Genomic DNA, 17,456 nt, shown 5'->3' on the forward strand with positions numbered 1-17,456 from the left:
TAAAAGAAACAGTAGTGTTAGTGTTTCAACCACATTATTAGAAGAAACAATAGTGTTAGCACTCCAACCACACCATTAAAAGAAACAATAGTGTTAGTGTTTTAACCACATTATTAGAAGAAACAATAGTGTTAGTGTTTCAACAACAACATGAGAAGAAGCTATACTATTAATGTTTCAGTCACATTATTAGAAGCAAGTATTATTCAATTCGGACAGAAAAAAACCAACTTTTTTTAATATGTTGAATTTTCTTCCCCACCGTGACTCAGAGTTAAGTGTCAAGATTTACGGCTCTAAAAATCGGGTTTCGATACCTGTGATAGGCAGAACACAAATAGCTCTTTGTATATAATTTTGGGCCTTAACGAATAAACAAATTACAAAGCGAACAAACAAAACAAACCACAGAGCGAACGTTACAAGAGGGAACTTTGGCGACAGGGATAAAGAATGAACTTGACCTTTGCAATCGAACCAAGATTAACCAAGAGAATGTATGATCAGAAGATCTAACATTGTTTGTCTGGGTGGGGAGATTGTAAACCAAACTCACAAGCTAATTATGTAACTCACGTTCTGAAGTTTTGTTTTTATTTAAAGCGAAAGAACAAATTCTAAGTTACTTCACATAACATAGGTAGGAAAAATTATTTAATAGTAAAGGAATGTATAACAAAACAAAACAGGCGTTTCCTACCGTATACAGCAAGAAAATATCACGATCCAAATTCTCAATCACGCAAAGTTTTTGTCCTCCTGTGGGATAGCGGTAAGTCTACGGATTTATAACGCTAAAATCATGGGTTCGATTCCTCTCGAAGGATACAGCAGATAGACCGATGTGGCTTTGCTATAAAAGGAACTCATTAAGTTCTTATTTGATTTTAAATATTCAGAATCTGCGTCGGTCCTCTCTTCTCCTTGACAACCAATGTTACCATTGAAAATAGAATTTTAACCCTAACAAGAAATAAAATATCTCCGTTTTAAAATAAATTATTCCAGTAATGACTTAAAACTGGAAATGTTGCACATTTTCATTGTTGAGTTTCTAATATAAAACTTGTTTTCTCCGACCTGTATTTATTTAGACAGATTTAATTGAACGTACAAGAAGACAAAATAACATGATAAAAATAAAGACACAATAGATTTTCAAAACAAATTATTTTCTTTTCGAAGTGTCTATCAGCAGATTGTATTACACTTCAAGAACAAAATGTACGTTACATTGTTATGTACGTCATTTCTTTTTCCTCCAATAGTATTCCACACCAAAGAATTTCCAGTTCAAGTTATGTTTCTTATTCAATAAGTTCTTAAAAATTCCGGATTGAACTAATCCTGGTTTGCGTTATTAATAATACAGTAACTGTTCTATTGTTCACAGTATTGTAACTGGTACTTCCTCTATCACTGTTAATAATATTCTACCTCTATCACTGTTAATGATATTCTAACTAAGCTTATTTCACAATATCCTAACTCGACTATTTTTAATGGCATTGCAATATGACTGTCCTTCATGATATTTTAAATCGCCCTTTGTTCCAATATTGTAGTTCTTCCATTGTTCAGAACAATTGTAACTTGCCTATTGAACATGATACTTCATTGTCGATACGTTTCCAACTTGCCCTAATATTTTTCATACTTAACAGAGATAATTAAAAAACAAACTAACTGAGACAAATTTACATTTGTACCTGTCATAACTAGGTGAGGAACTCGACTCATAATGCGAGGGTCGCGGGTTCGAATCCCTCTCACACCAAACATGCTCGCCCTTTTAGACGTGGAGGCGTTATAATGTTATGGGTCAATCCCACTATTCGTTAGTAAAAGAGTAGCCCAAGAGTTGGCAGTGGGCTGTGATGACTAGCTGCGTTCCCTCTAGTCTTACACTGCTAAATCAGGGACTGCTAGCGCAGATAGCTCTCATGTAGGTTTGTGTGAAATTCAAAAACAAAACAATCCAAACAAAATATACATTTACGTAAAATAGAAGACGTCTCCAGTAAAGACAATTTTATTTTTTCAAATAAGGTGATTGACCTGTGAAAGGAGTTGTTTTTCAGATGTTATGGAGACAGAAAATTTGATTAAGTTTCAAATAAAGTTTAATAGATGTATGAATGATAAGCGTGGCTTTATTTTTTTTTAAAGTTTGTCCCTAAACATTATGTATAATAAAGTGTTTATCATTCAGCTTATAGTATAAATTGTTAGAGTTTTATGTCCAACCTCTAACATTAATATTTCACCACTCACCCAGTAAGAGTTTTCTCTGTGACCATAGTTAATTTCACAAGACATGTACGTGATGAGCTTACGTCACTAGAAAATCAGTCGCTTTAATCACAAAGCTACACAATGGATGACCTTTGGTCTGCCCAAGACGGATATCAGAACCCGGCTTCTAGCGATATAAGTCCACAGACATACCGCTTTGACACTGGGGGGAAAGCTTATTTCGGACATCATCCATGAAAGATAAAGTTTGGAAGAAATGTGTGATTTAATGTTTCGAAAAAAACAACAACAAACGAGAGGGAGTATCGTGAACCATCAGAAATACAAAATCGGAAAGTTAAATTGTAAATTTATTTTCTACCTTACTAACTTATTATGAAGGTCGATAGTTCAAAAGAAAATAAAACATGCCAGAAATAAAAATCTTCCTCAGTTACCTCTTTCTTTGTGAACCTGACGATGACCGAAGAAGGTCGAAACGTTGTTCGCTCTTCTATGTAAAATATTTTCTCAACCCAAACGAGCCGTTTTTACATATAAATTTCTCAACAAGTGGGTTTCTCGACATCAGTGAAAAATCTTCCTCTGTACAATCTGGATTATTTTTTGCTTCAAACAAGAGTACTGAATTGTTGGATAAGACATCAGGTTAGTTTCAGTACGTTCAGAGTGATTCTCTAATAGAATATTAACTTTCAATAATTTCAGAAAAAAAACAAACACATAACTAGCTCATGTTTTCTTCGTATCCTAGCCTCAGACATTTAACATTTCAATATTTGTGATGGTGAAGGAATTATGACAGCACATCTGTGACTTTAACCACAGGTGACTGATCGAAAGATGATTGGATGGGCTCATAAAATGAAGTACCTGAGAGATGTTCTAATGTGATTTTCAAGTAGATAAACAGGCCGAAGAATGGTCAAACGTGCTTATGAAGTAGAATGGTTGAAAACTAAATGAATGTGCTCATAAAGATGACTAACTGGAAGATTATTGGGTGTGCTTATAACGTGAAACGATTGAAATGTCTTAATGATGTTTAATTTTCGAACAATGATTGGATTTACTAATAAAGTAAAAGAGACTGACCGAGAGATAGTGCAGTGTGTTTATAAAGTATAGAAAATTTGCCGAGGAATAACTGTACGTGCTTATGAAGCGTAAAAGATTGACCAAGGTTTGACTGGATTTGCTTATAAAGTGAAAGAAACTGGGAAGGGGTGATTGGATATGTTTATAAACTAAAGAAGACTGACTGAGGGAGGACTGGATGTGTAGCAGTCTGCACACCAGCTGAATGGTTTCTTCACCAGTGGTCAGTTTTCGACTAACTCTAGCCCACTTTGCAAAGGACATCGAACTGCTTATTTTGGATACAAACATGATTCCTGTATAATGTTTAGATCTAAAATTATAGAAAACAAACGACAGAAACCGCGTGATATGGTTTCAGGATTCGTTTTTCACTCTTCATCGCAACTGACATTTCAACTGTTTTCGAGATGGAAGGTTGATCCTTTCATTCTTTTAAAGATATCTCGTGCATATCAAAACACTGTTGAACATCCTAAAAAGACAAATGTTGGTGGTTAAGACATTGCCAAGACCACAGAATGATGCATTCCTATCCTCATAGTTAAGACATTGCCAAGACCACAGAATGATGCATTCCTATCTTCATAGTTAAGACATTACCAACCAAGCCACAGAATTATGTATTCCTATCCTGGGGGGTTAAGACGTTACCAAGACATTCCACCATACTCGCATTGTCAAAATTAACACCAGTCACTGAAATTTTTCAGTGTGTTGGAATAAGGCATTACCCAAACCATCTAGAACTTTCGTACTACCAAACTTAATCTTAGAATGAGCCGTTTCAGTCTTTAAGGCATTATCAAGACAATCTATCACATTAGCACTGCCAGCTTTAGTATTCTAGATTGTAATACCTCAGTTTTGGTGTTTTAGAAAATACTGACACAAGGTTAGCATGAAATAATGTTTTTACATCTTAACATGTTACCACAATGTTCTGTTATTCTTGCACTGCCAAAAATTATGAAGCTCCCTCTATTTTTGTACTTCATATTTAAGAATCTTCAGGCTGAAGGTGAACAAAGACGATCAAAAACACCTGTACTACCACAATCAGTAACTCAGAATGATGTATTTCCATCTTTATGATTAAGGTATTGCAAGACGGTACATCACTCTCTCGACGTCAAGGTTAAAAGGGGTTGGCATGGCTTGGTGGTTAGGGAGTTCAAGTCGTAATTTGTGGGTCGCGGGTTCGAGAGCCCTTATCTAAAAATGCTCATTCTTTAGGCAAATAGGATTAATCTTAATATTCGTTGGTAAAATGTAGCTCAAGAGTTAAATACGTTAAATACGACGTATTTCTATATTGATGGATAATACATTATTAAGACATTTGTATTGGTTCGAACAGAACCGTTACTTCGATCATTTTTCTTCGTTATCAGATCTGTATCTCTCTGATAATTTTTCAAATGAACACGAGTGTTAGGGTTAAATCTGTGAATAAACGAGCTACAATCAAACACCATGTAGTATGCTATAAGCAATGTGATCCATGTTGAGTCCAATTTCTGAATATGGTCAAATATGGTCCATTCTAGTTTGAGGAATCAAATAAAGTGTCCACTTGATATATACATATAATAAACATTGTTTTATTATCATATAAAACCATTAAGATTATTTAGACAAAAGGAAAATTATCAGTGATTTTATTGTTTTACTAAATTTTAAGAACTGTAACAATAGCTCTTTTTACATGTATTCCAAACGTTGCCTAGTGGCTAGTATTCCCTAACTATGGCTTCGAGCATTCGTGGTTCCCAGCCCATTCCCTTTGGGTCTCTGGCTGCTCTCTATAAATGACAATCAAATCCTCAATTTAGGCAGCTTAGAATTAGGGTAGAAAATGTCCAGCTAACCCATTGTGTAAGTTGGTACATAATCTGTGAATCTAGCAAATCTCTTTTAGGTTAAGGGAAACATAGGTGACGACAAAATTATTCTTATAAATATATATATATATTTAATTTTTTTCACGTATTGTGGTAAAGAAACAACATGATTTTCAGGTTTTATTTCCTAATTTTTTTCTAATGGTTATCTCCGATTTTTTATCTTCTTTGAAACAGTTACTCCACTTTTCACACAAAAAAACACCTTAACATTCAGAGCCTGAAACTTTCAATTCTATACATTTCGTGAAGCAAGGGGAATGGTTTGTGCTTGGTGCTGATGTTATGTTCTAAATGGACAAGGGTATTGATGTTGTAAGAGGTTTTTTGCTTTTTTTAACAATTCTCGTTACACTCTTACCTTGCAGCGCATGCTCTGTGCCTTTTAACACGTCCCACGAGAGCTATTATTCTAGTGTGCCTTAGAACAACGCCCTCTAGAGACCGCACGCCACGGTATCTATGAAAAATACTAGTTTTATGATCAGATGGGAAGATAGGAACTGCTCTGTCTTCTCACCTACCAGAATCGATTTTCTCTGTGAAAAATTGTCTTCACACCCCTACGTAGCTTGAACTAAATAAGATAGACTCCGCCTTTTCTATAGGTACACGGTGAAGGGCAAAGCTATGTTATCCTAAGAAACCTGTTGTTGTTTCAGTAAAATATCTACATCCCCCTGTTTATAAATAAATGTTCAGTTTCCTACCTTCCTTCTTAAAAACTAAATGAAAAACGAAGCCTTCAATTCAATCAAATACACTAGAAAGAACAAGAGATGTTGTTATAGGTGTACTGTTTTTATGTGTTAGCCATGAACTTACGCATTGTACCTTAGAATTAAGTGTCGCATGTGTGAACCATATACAATCAGATTAAAACATCCTATTCTCGACTTTAACACTACAATATATTTCACATGAAATGTTCAATGCCTGACAATAACAATAGGCCTACGATTGTTTTGTTGTCTTGAAATTTTACACATTCAACAATAATTCCTTTATACTTAATCCATCATGTACAGGTTTCCACAAAATGTCAAATGTCAGTTTACATAACTGGATCAATTTCATTTAAATTTTATCACATTTTGTATGCGTAAAATTTTGACAACCGCTGGCTGTAGATTTCTCTAGACTATCGCGACGTAAGAATCTAACCGACTGTTTTATAACCGGAATATAATAAAATATGTTCACTGCGGCAAACGAAATAATAACTTGATCTAAGAAAAGTGTTTTCTCTGTCTTTCCCAACAGGTAAATTTTCCTTACGTGATAAAAAAAAAATGAAATTAAAGCCAAAACAACTTTAATGAAGTTTACATTTGTAGACATGTGTTAGTTATTATTACACATAAAATGTTCCGTGCTGATTTCTTAATTTCATCACGAATCGTGAGATTCAGTGATCTTTGGATCTCACTAAAGCTGTTTTTGTCATTCTGTATTCCACCTTTACTTCACGCAGATATCTTATTAAACCACGTCTTCACGTACTAGTTTGTTTAGGGTTACAATCTGTCATTTATGGAGTAGAGAACAGGTTTCATAAAAGTAAATCAGTTTATAATTATACACATATATCACTGGAATGAGGAAGACACTCCTTTTGGCTCAGTTTTATAGTGTTATACATTTCTTGGATTGACAGGAACGTGTATCACAACTGCTTTCTTGTCTGCTTTCGTCACTAATTATAACTTTGATGATCGTTTGGAAAACATAGTTCTACCTCATCTCTCCGCAGGGACATCTAGTTTTTCCAAGTTTAGAGAAATAACCTTTTTGTAAACAAGGCCCGGCATGGCCAGGTGGGTTAAGGCGTTCGACTCGTAATCTTATGGTCGCGGGTTCGAATCCCCGTCGCACCAAACATGCTCGCCCTTTCAGCTGTGGGGGTATATAATGTCACGGCCAATCCCACTATTCGTTGGTAAAAGAGTAGCCCAAGAGTTGGCGGTGATGACTAACTGCCTTCCCTTTAGTCTTACATTGCAAAATTAGAGACGGCTAGCGCAGATAGCCCTTGTTTAACTTTACGTGAAGTTCAAAAACAAATCTTTTACGAACGTCACAAAATAAACTTACGTAATATCATTTTAGGAAACTAGAATACCGAATCAGAGAAGAGAATGCTAAAATTCTGAATCTTATTAAATTTAAAGCATCAGACCATAATAAACCTTTATGTAACTAAAAGCTAAATTTGTGAAGTTAAGGTAGTAAGTTAACAATGTTAGAAATAGTTTGATATTAATTGTCAAAGATATTTCATTCATAGGTGGACGTCAGTAAAGTGTATTCAATCACATTCAGGAAATTAAATCGTTAACATGAATACAGTAGAACACGAGTATCAGATACAATCAATGAAACCTATAACATGATTTCCTAAGATACGAGACTTATGTAATTTGTGTAACAAGTAAATTCGATTAAATGATGTTAGGTTGCATTTTTCCCCAATCATTTAACTTGATCACATTGACAACATTCTAAAAGAACAAATGTACTTCGTGTAATTGACTTCGTAAAGTGTCAAAATTGTAAACGTTTTTTTATGCTGTGTTTTGGTCAGTTAAACACTGTAGTGTTATCTGTTGTTAGGTATAAGTTAACGTGAAGAACGACTTTATAGACTAAATGTGAATTCTGAGAGAAAATCTTGTTTTTGAGATATTTCCTCCGAGCTCACAACATGTTCATTATTTGTAATCTTGCTACCTGAGAAGGAAGGGGGGGGGAGTCACACTCATGAATAGAATACCAAAACAACGGAACAAACGCGCAGTCGCAAAACACTTCGATCTTGTTCCTATATTTTACTTTGCTCCCCGTTACTCCCTCCCGTTTTCATTTTATTCTTTCTTTGGTTCAGGTAACTCCAAGCTCGTGCCCTGTAGGGAAAGTGGTCACTCTGACAACGACAGGAGAGATGAAGACAAGCTTATTGTCGAGTACAATAACTGTAAACTTACACAGAACTGTGAGGTTCATTCTGCTCCTCGTGACAACAGAGTTGACGGTTCAAGGTGAGAGTTTTCTAGCTGTATAATTTTCTGGCCCAAACTTGCCCAAACATTCAAGTCCAGATTTATAACACCTTATTACAGGGTAACATCTTATCTCCCGACATGTTAGATGTTATTTACCTCAATTCTTAACATTAGTCATGGTTTCTTTATTCTATTCTATAAAACTGATACGTTGATAATATAGAATGAAGTGTAATACATTACAACAGTTTTTAAAATGTTACTAGTATTTCATGTCTAACAATCCATCCTTTAATTACATGGAAAAGAAAGTAACATACAATATGAAACCTTTGCAATATATGGTCAACCGTAAAGTAGAATATTAGACTTCGTCAAGATGTTGTCAGAATTTGTTAACAATTCTAGATTTTATCAAAATGAGTGAACCATATTACTACATCTATTCAAAGTGATCAGAATCTATAAACCAGAACATCAAATCTTCTCAAAATAATGTCAGAATCTCTAATCTAGGAAGTTGTGTCTGCTCACGACGTTGTTAGAATCTGTAAACTATAACACTGGATCTTCTCAAAATAATGTCAGAATCTCTAATTTAGGAAGTTGTGTCTGCTCACGACGTTGTTAGAATCTGTAAACTATAACACTGGATCTTCTCAAAATAATGTCAGAATCTCTAATCTAGGAAGTTGTGTCTGCTCACGACGTTGTTAGAATATGTAAACTATAACACTGGATCTTCTCTAAATAATGTCAGAATCTCTAATCTAGGAAGTTGTGTCTGCTCACGACGTTGTTAGAATCTGTAAACTATAACACTAGATCTTCTCAAAATAATGTCAGAATCTCTAATCTAGGAAGTTGTGTCTGCTCACGACGTTGTTAGAATCTGTAAACTATAACACTGGATCTTCTCAAAATAATGTCAGAATCTCTAATCTAGGAAGTTGTGTCTGCTCACGACGTTGTTAGAATATGTAAACTATAACACTGGATCTTCTCAAAATAATGTCAGAATCTCTAATCTAGGAAGTTGTGTCTGCTCACGACGTTGTTAGAATCTGTAAACTATAACACTGGATCTTCTCAAAATAATGTCAGAATCTCTAATCTAGGAAGTTGTGTCTGCTCACGACGTTGTTAGAATATGTAAACTATAACACTGGATCTTCTCAAAATAATGTCAGAATCTCTAATCTAGGAAGTTGTGTCTGCTCACGACGTTGTTAGAATATGTAAACTATAACACTGGATCTTCTCAAAATAATGTCAGAATCTCTAATCTAGGAAGTTGTGTCTGCTCACGACGTTGTTAGAATATGTAAACTATAACACTGATCTTCTCAAAATAATGTCAGAATCTCTAATCTAGGAAGTTGTGTCTGCTCACGACGTTGTTAGAATCTGTAAACTATAACACTGGATCTTCTCAAAATAATGTCAGAATCTCTAATCTAGGAAGTTGTGTCTGCTCACGACGTTGTTAGAATCTGTAAACTATAACACTGGATCTTCTCAAATTTACGTTACGCCTGATTGTTCTTGATTTCTCAAATAGGAGAAGTCATGAATGTCAAAATGCATTTATCTAATTAGAATAGTTTCTATTACTCTCTTCCTGTTACGATTTTAGTAACGAGAGTGCGAGGGGAACGTGAGGATCCGTGTGCAGGAAAACCTTATAAGTGTCGTGAGTGTTGGTAAAATAAGCCTGAAAATAAAGACATAGTGTGGGAGTACCTAGTCTAGAGATAAATGTATAAAATTTATAATGAAAGTAAAAATATTGATTTAATTTTAATGTAAGGCGTTTTTGAATTAAGCTAATTTCTGTTATATCGCAAACGTTTTTAATAAAAAAAATACAAACGTCTTTAATCAACTAAGACTAAATTAAGAAATCAAATATTTTTCCATTTTTGTTGTGTATGCATTTTATTTTATATTTTTAGTACGTATACTAACAACAATATTAGATTATACATTCGTTTCTAATCAACATTGTTGAAACGTAGTGTTAATAAAACGCAGTAGGTTTTCTATATATTAGAAGTTGTTGATCTGAATTTTATCAATAATTAGCCTATGAATACGTCACAAATTTATTTCATAAATCATCTTAATTATGACTGGCTCACAAAAGAGCTTATTAACGTCTGATTGGCTAGACTGCCCTCTTCTACTTTCTTATTGGTCAAACTTAAGTTCGCAAAATTTATTTATTTAGAATGAAAATGTTGGTTAGGATATACCATGGGATGGGGTGGTTGTACTTGCCCCGTCATTATTGATGGGCTGTGTGGTAATTCAAAATATACGAAGTTATAGTTTCTCTAAAACAGAAAACATACTATATGCACAAGATATATTAGGTTTCAGTTACTCTAAAACATTAAACCTAGAAAACTAAACAATATAGAAAGTTTAACAAGATACACTAGGCCTAATAGGGTAATTTAACAAGATATACTTATTTACCGAAACAATAATGTAAAATATAACTAACAAAATAGTGTATTATTATGGAAACCCTCATCTAGAAAACAAGTCAAGGTAAGTTAAATTGCAGTAAATCTTAGACAAAAAACAAAGTAAGCAAACTAAGGTATATTGCATTACGGTAGCGCTAAGAAAAATAATTGAGTAACGTAATAAGATATACCAGGTTACAGTAACCGTAATGTAAGGACTTTTGTTTTTCCTCGGAAAACCTAAGAAATCGATCTAATGTTCTATGGTCTGTTGGAAAAGTAAATATATCTTTAAATAGTAATATGTGTCATCTAATCTCTACATTTGCTTTAACGTTTTCTCTAATTCTTATGGTTTCTTTATTTTATAAAGTAAAATTATTTCGCCAAATATTTTAACAGTAACGTTTATTTAGAATAAGACAAAAACATAAGGGTCCGGCCCGGCCCGGCCAAGTGTGTTAAGGCGTTCGATTCATAATCCGAGTGTAAGAAAAGTGGCAAGTTCCAGCATTACCTTCAGTACGTGTAGGTAGCTTACACTTTCTTAGGTGCAAGTAATGGTTTGGAAGTTAATTTGAGAGCTAGCGAAATGGTGGGAAATGTGGTTTTGCTTGCAGCTGCGTTTCTGTAAGAATGATGAATGAAATATTACTGTGACAGAGTTCATCATAAAACAATAATATCTTAATATGGTGGACTAAGAATTAGTCATAAAACATCAGTATTGAAATTATCATAAATAACAAATAAATATTTGAATATCATTTGTAGAATCTCAGTAACTACTTATGTTATTTAACATGTATCGCCCAAAGTCCGTCATTACAAATAACATCCCTAAGTAACTACTTACGTTATTTAACATGTATCTGTGCAAGTCCATCATTCTTAATAACATCCCTTCCAATGGGCCCGGCATGGCCAAGCGCGTAAGGCGTGCGACTCTTAATTCGCGGGTTCGCGCCTGCGTCGCGCTAAACATGCTCGCCCTCCCAGCCGTGGGGGCGTATAATGTGACGGTCAATCCCACTATTCGTTGGTAAAAGAGTAGCCCATGAGTTGGCGGTGGGTGGTGATGACTAGCTGCCTTCCCTCTAGTCTTACACTGCTAAATTAGGGACGGCTAGCACAGATAGCCCTCGTGTAGCTTTGTGCGAAATTCCAAAACAAACAAACAAACAAACAAATCCTCTTTACAAAAACAATCACACAATTAAATATTGTTTAATCGTAACAGTTGTCTGTTTCTAATATAAATCTTCAAATTAACAAAAAAACTTAAATATATCTTAGAAACATAAAACTTGTTAAATTTAATGATAAAGCCAAAAAAGTTAAATTTCAATAAACATACAGTAGAAATTTACTCAGAACTGTTTAAACATTATTGCAGTAAAAGTTTCGTATGTTTATAAGGTACTTCAACAATACCTCCATTGTCTTCATTCGTCAACGTAGCCTTGTTTTGTACAGCTATATGTTCGTTGTCATGTCTAGAAGTTACTTCGATAATAACTTCCCTGTTTTCACTTCACCAAGTGCAAAAATTACATTAGGAGGGTGAATGGCATATGTGGGTTGGATGTAAAGCGAAATTATTTAAGATTTGTTATTAGACAGCTCTTCCAAAAGTATCTGGACACCTCTTGTATTCTGCAATGGAACTCAAATACAGATCTGTAAGTACGTGATGTTCAACAAACCCGTGTGACAGGAAAAATATTTTAGGTTCAGAGAAATAAATGTTAAAAATGTATGTATATATAATAATTATAATACCGAATTAGTGCATAAAATTATTCATTGTTGTTTGTAGCCTTGTAGCCACATATTTTAAAATCAATGGTTCAGACAATAATAACTTATTAGAATTGTAAAAACAAATTGAACTTATATCGAAACACTCAGTGGCAGTATGCGCCATCTGTGATATCTGTACAAATCTCCTTATATTTGGGTACTTTATAAAAGCTGGCACCATTTTTCTGTATGTGAACTTTGAAATCTACAACCTTGATAGTAAAACAGAGTCTTGAAAATTGTTTTCAATCAGTCATTCTAGAAACGATGGAAAAATATTGGTTTCGGATTAGACACTTTACCATATTTTCTATAGATGTTTCGTCTCTCTGTGTAGGATTGTTCAGGAAGGCTATGATCAGTATCATAGGATATGGGAATGAGATATCTCTTTGCATGGATATAGAAATACTAAATACTATCGTACCTTTGTTTCAAAAGGCTAAAGCATTGTTCTAATAAGTATCAGCAACTCAGTATCACTGCCTATGGCTCGGATTGTTTGTTGAATTTCGCCCAGTGCCACACAAGGGCTATCTGCGCTAGCCGTCCTTAATTTAGCAGTGTAAAACTATAGGTAAGGCAACTATCCATCACCACCCACCGCCAACTCTTGAGTTTATCTTTTACCAACGAATAGTGGGATTGACTGTTACATTATGACGTCCCCACGGCTGAAAAGGCGAGCACGTTTGGCGTGATAGGGATTGCAACTTGCGATTACGAGTCGAGTGCCCTAACCACCTGGCCATGCCAGACCCGCTCGGATTGTTCATTGAAATGATATTTTAAATATGTTCAATAGGTCATCAGAACTTTACAACACTATACAGTGCTTACTGTTATAACAATGTCTATATACTTACTGAGTCACAAGTTCTGGTAATGTCTGTAAATATCATAGCAAAAAGTTTGAATTGCATTTCTAGTTTGTTTTTTTTTTTTTGCTTCTTTTGTATTATGTGATAACTCAAAAACTAAAACAATGGTGTCAACCAGCTTCACTGGGGTGAAACAGTTTCAAACATAGTATCAGTTTTATATGTATTATTAATTAGTAATAGTTTTAAAAATCATAATTCTAGTGTAAACGATGTTATAATCACTCCTTAAAGTTAGCTCTCCTACAGAAACTTGTTGTTCTTTAAAAACAATAAATATTACAGTTGGAATCTCTTTGTATTTACAAGTTAGTTATAGTTACAACCTTGTTGAAACACTGAATTAAGATACAACAACAAACACACTTTGTTTGTTTGTTTTTTAATTTTGCGCAAAGCCACGAGAGCTATCTGCGCTAGCCGTTCCTAATTTTGCAGTGCAAGACTAAAGGAAAGGCAGCTAGTCATCACCACCCACCGCCAACTCTTGGGCTACTCTTTTACCAAAGAATAGTGGGATTGACCATAACAATATAACTCCCTCACGGCTGAAATGGCGAGCATGTTTGGTGCGACCGGGATTCGAACCTGCGACCTTCAGATTACGAGTCGAATGCCACGTGTAAGGAATAAAGATTCCATAAAAAGAGGTAAACGTATGGATGGTTAACATCAATCCTTCAAAAACACTGATAACAGAATAATAAAGATGGTATTTGCGTCATAACACAGGTACTTAGTGTTATAGAATGTTAACAGAGAGGAATAGGATAAATCGAATTGTGATTGAATAATTTTCTACGTATATATATATATATTGCTACATGTTATTTCTTCCTCTTGTTATTATATATGGATAATACAAATACCATCTCTACTGTCTTGTTTACATTGCTTTCGAAGAATAGATATTATCCAGCCATGCATTTCGTGGTGACGAGAAACCCACTTGAAATAAAAATGTATCTCAGGACGGCTGGTATGGGTATTAACGCTTTTAATAATAAAGCAGAGAACAACGTTTCTATCTTCTTAGGTCATCTTCAGGTTTACGAAAGATTAAAACGTTAACAGAAGGTCAAATCCCTGTACTTACTTCCTTTTTTGGAAAAGTGTTTTCATTACATGCAATGTTAGATACGACCCATTTAATATTTTGGAATTTCCTACCCAGATATTCCACAAACCCATCACCGAAAGGGGAAGGTTACAGTCTGTTTTGGATTCAGGGTTGTCATGTGAATGTGTTAGTTAGTTTAGTGTTTGAATTTTGGTTTCAGGGTTATCGTCTACCAGTGTTATATTTGTGTATTCTGGCGAAGGTTAAAAATCTCTTTTTTTTAATCATAAGTCGAAAGTTTTAAAGTTTTTTATTCATAAAAAGTGTTTGGCATTACAGTTTACACATATACCATTATTTTGAATAATGAAACCAGTCTGTTAAGAAAACAGTGTATTATAGTAAGTTATGTTGTCCTTACGCCACCAGTATCACAGAATCTCTGGTTACAGGGGTCACAGGATACGGGTTATATACATCAGACAACTATGTGGCGCTCTCTGGCGATTTGCTATTAACCTACAAGCTTCCATATAACGATAGCAACGCCCTCTTCATACAACTCCTTCAATATACGAAAGGTGAACCGATAGAACTAGCGACACATGCAGTTCCTCGCTATTCTACCTATGGAAAGTGGAACGTTCCATGCGGACTAATCCATCGCCCTGGACACTTCATTTTCCGTCTCATCACGGAGAACAAGGTCAGGTCAGAATGGTCATATCGCTTTCATATAATTTTCAATCAGCTATTAGAAACCTAACGAAAAGTTTATAATGATTTTTTAACTTAATCCTCTTTACTAAAGATATTTCTTCGTGTTGTTCGTGGAACTCACGTAACTCGTATAACACATGTAATTCACGCACCTTGTATATCTTAGATAACTTACGTAACTTATATAACGCGTCTAATTCATGCACCTTGTATATCTTAGATAATTCATGCAGCTTATATTACACATGTAATTCATGTTTTCTAAATAACTTATTTTTTAATTCATACAATTCATGTACTTCGTGTAATTCATGCTTTCTAAATAACTTATTTTTTAATTCTTACAATACATGTACTTCGTGTAATTCATGCTTTCTAAATAACTTATTTTTTAATTCTTACAATTCATGTACTTCGTGTAATTCATGCATCTCTTACAATTCATGTACCTTAGGTAATTAATCACCTAACGTAATTCATGTGAATGATAAAGAAATATAAAGGACGGGAGTTTCGATGTTTCTCTGTGATTTCATCTTCCATAAACGAAATCAAATAAAAACCGTTTCGGTAACTCAGTGTTATTACTTTTTATAAAAAGCCATAAAGTTTAAGTAACATGTCTCAACATGTCACACATCTCACACCATACAACTATATGCGAAAACATTTTAAACACATCTATCTGGGTGCATTCCGTGATTAAAAATGGTTCTTAAGATATCGTATCATTTGATCCGGAAACTTAAAAAATATCACATTAGAACACAATAAAACCTCGATATTTGTGTTAGCATAAGATATTGATTCAGTTGCCATATAGGTTAGATCTTTTTTAACTATAAGTTACTTATTCAAATGTCGCCTAGCCTAGATCTTCTAATAGTATAAGATTAATTATATCCCGTCTAGCCTAGATCTTCTAATAGTATAAGATAAATTATTTCCCATCTAGCCTAGATCTTCTAATAATATAAGATAATTTATTTTTCGTCTAGCCTAGATCTTTTAATAGTATAAACTAATTTATTTTTCGTCTAGCCTAGATCTTCTAATAGTATAAGCTAATTTATTTCCCGTCTAGCCTAGATCTTTTAACAGTATAAGACAATTTATTTTTCGTCTAGCCTAGATCTTTTAATAGTATAAACTAATTTATTTTTCGTCTAGCCTAGATCTTCTAATAATATAAGATAATTTATTTTTCGTCTAGCCTAGATCTTTTAATAGTATAAACTAATTTATTTTTCGTATAGCCTAGATTTTCTAATAGTATAAGATAATTTATTTCCCGTCTAGCCTAGATCTTCTAATAGTATAAGATAATTTATTTCCCGTCTAGCCTAGATCTTCTAATAGTATAAGATAAATTATTTCCCATCTAGCCTAGATCTTCTAATAATATAAGATAATTTATTTTTCGTCTAGCCTAGATCTTTTAATAGTATAAACTAATTTATTTTTCGTCTAGCCTAGATCTTCTAATAGTATAAGCTAATTTATTTCCCGTCTAGCCTAGATCTTTTAACAGTATAAGACAATTTATTTTTCGTCTAGCCTAGATCTTTTAATAGTATAAACTAATTTATTTTTCGTCTAGCCTAGATCTTCTAATAATATAAGATAATTTATTTTTCGTCTAGCCTAGATCTTTTAATAGTATAAACTAATTTATTTTTCGTATAGCCTAGATTTTCTAATAGTATAAGATAATTTATTTCCCGTCTAGCCTAGATCTTCTAATAGTATAAGATAATTTATTTCCCGTCTAGCCTAGATCTTCTAATAGTATAAGATAATTTATTTTCCGTCTAGCCTATATCTTCTAATAGTATAAGATAATTTATTTTTCGTCTAGCCTAGATCTTTTAATAGTATAAAATAATTTATTTTTCGTCTAGCCTAGATCTTCTAATAATATAAGATGATTTATTTCCCGCCTAGCCTAGATCTTTTAATAGTATAAGGTAATTTATTTCCCATCTAGCCTAGATCTTCTAATAGTATAAGATAATTTATTTTCCGTCCAGCCTAGATCTTCTAATAGAAAAATATAATTTATTTCCCATCCAGCCTATATCTTCTAATAGTATAAGATAATTTATTTTTCGTCTAGCCTAGATCTTTTAATAGTATAAAATAATTTATTTTTCGTCTAGCCTAGATCTTCTAATAATATAAGATGATTTATTTCCCGTCTAGCCTAGATCTTCTAATAGTATAAGATAATTTATTTTCCGTCTAGCCTAGATCTTCTA

At 33.7% G+C, this 17,456-nt stretch overlaps 1 protein-coding gene across 1 annotated transcript in view; it reads left to right on the forward strand.

The window, feature by feature from the left end:
- Window positions 1-17,456, forward strand: part of LOC143230064 (uncharacterized) — a 44,820-nt gene that overhangs the window by 22,685 nt on the left and 4,679 nt on the right. Inside the window, exons 2-3 of the mRNA XM_076463064.1 lie at window positions 8,143-8,296; window positions 14,931-15,184. Of these exons, the coding sequence (XP_076319179.1) occupies window positions 8,200-8,296; window positions 14,931-15,184 (351 nt within the window). The 5' untranslated portion in view covers window positions 8,143-8,199. The remainder of the gene's footprint in view (window positions 1-8,142; window positions 8,297-14,930; window positions 15,185-17,456) is intronic.

The sequence above is a fragment of the Tachypleus tridentatus genome, chromosome 10, assembly GCF_004210375.1.
Source record: "Tachypleus tridentatus isolate NWPU-2018 chromosome 10, ASM421037v1, whole genome shotgun sequence".
Taxonomy (NCBI): Eukaryota; Metazoa; Arthropoda; class Merostomata; order Xiphosura; family Limulidae; genus Tachypleus; species Tachypleus tridentatus.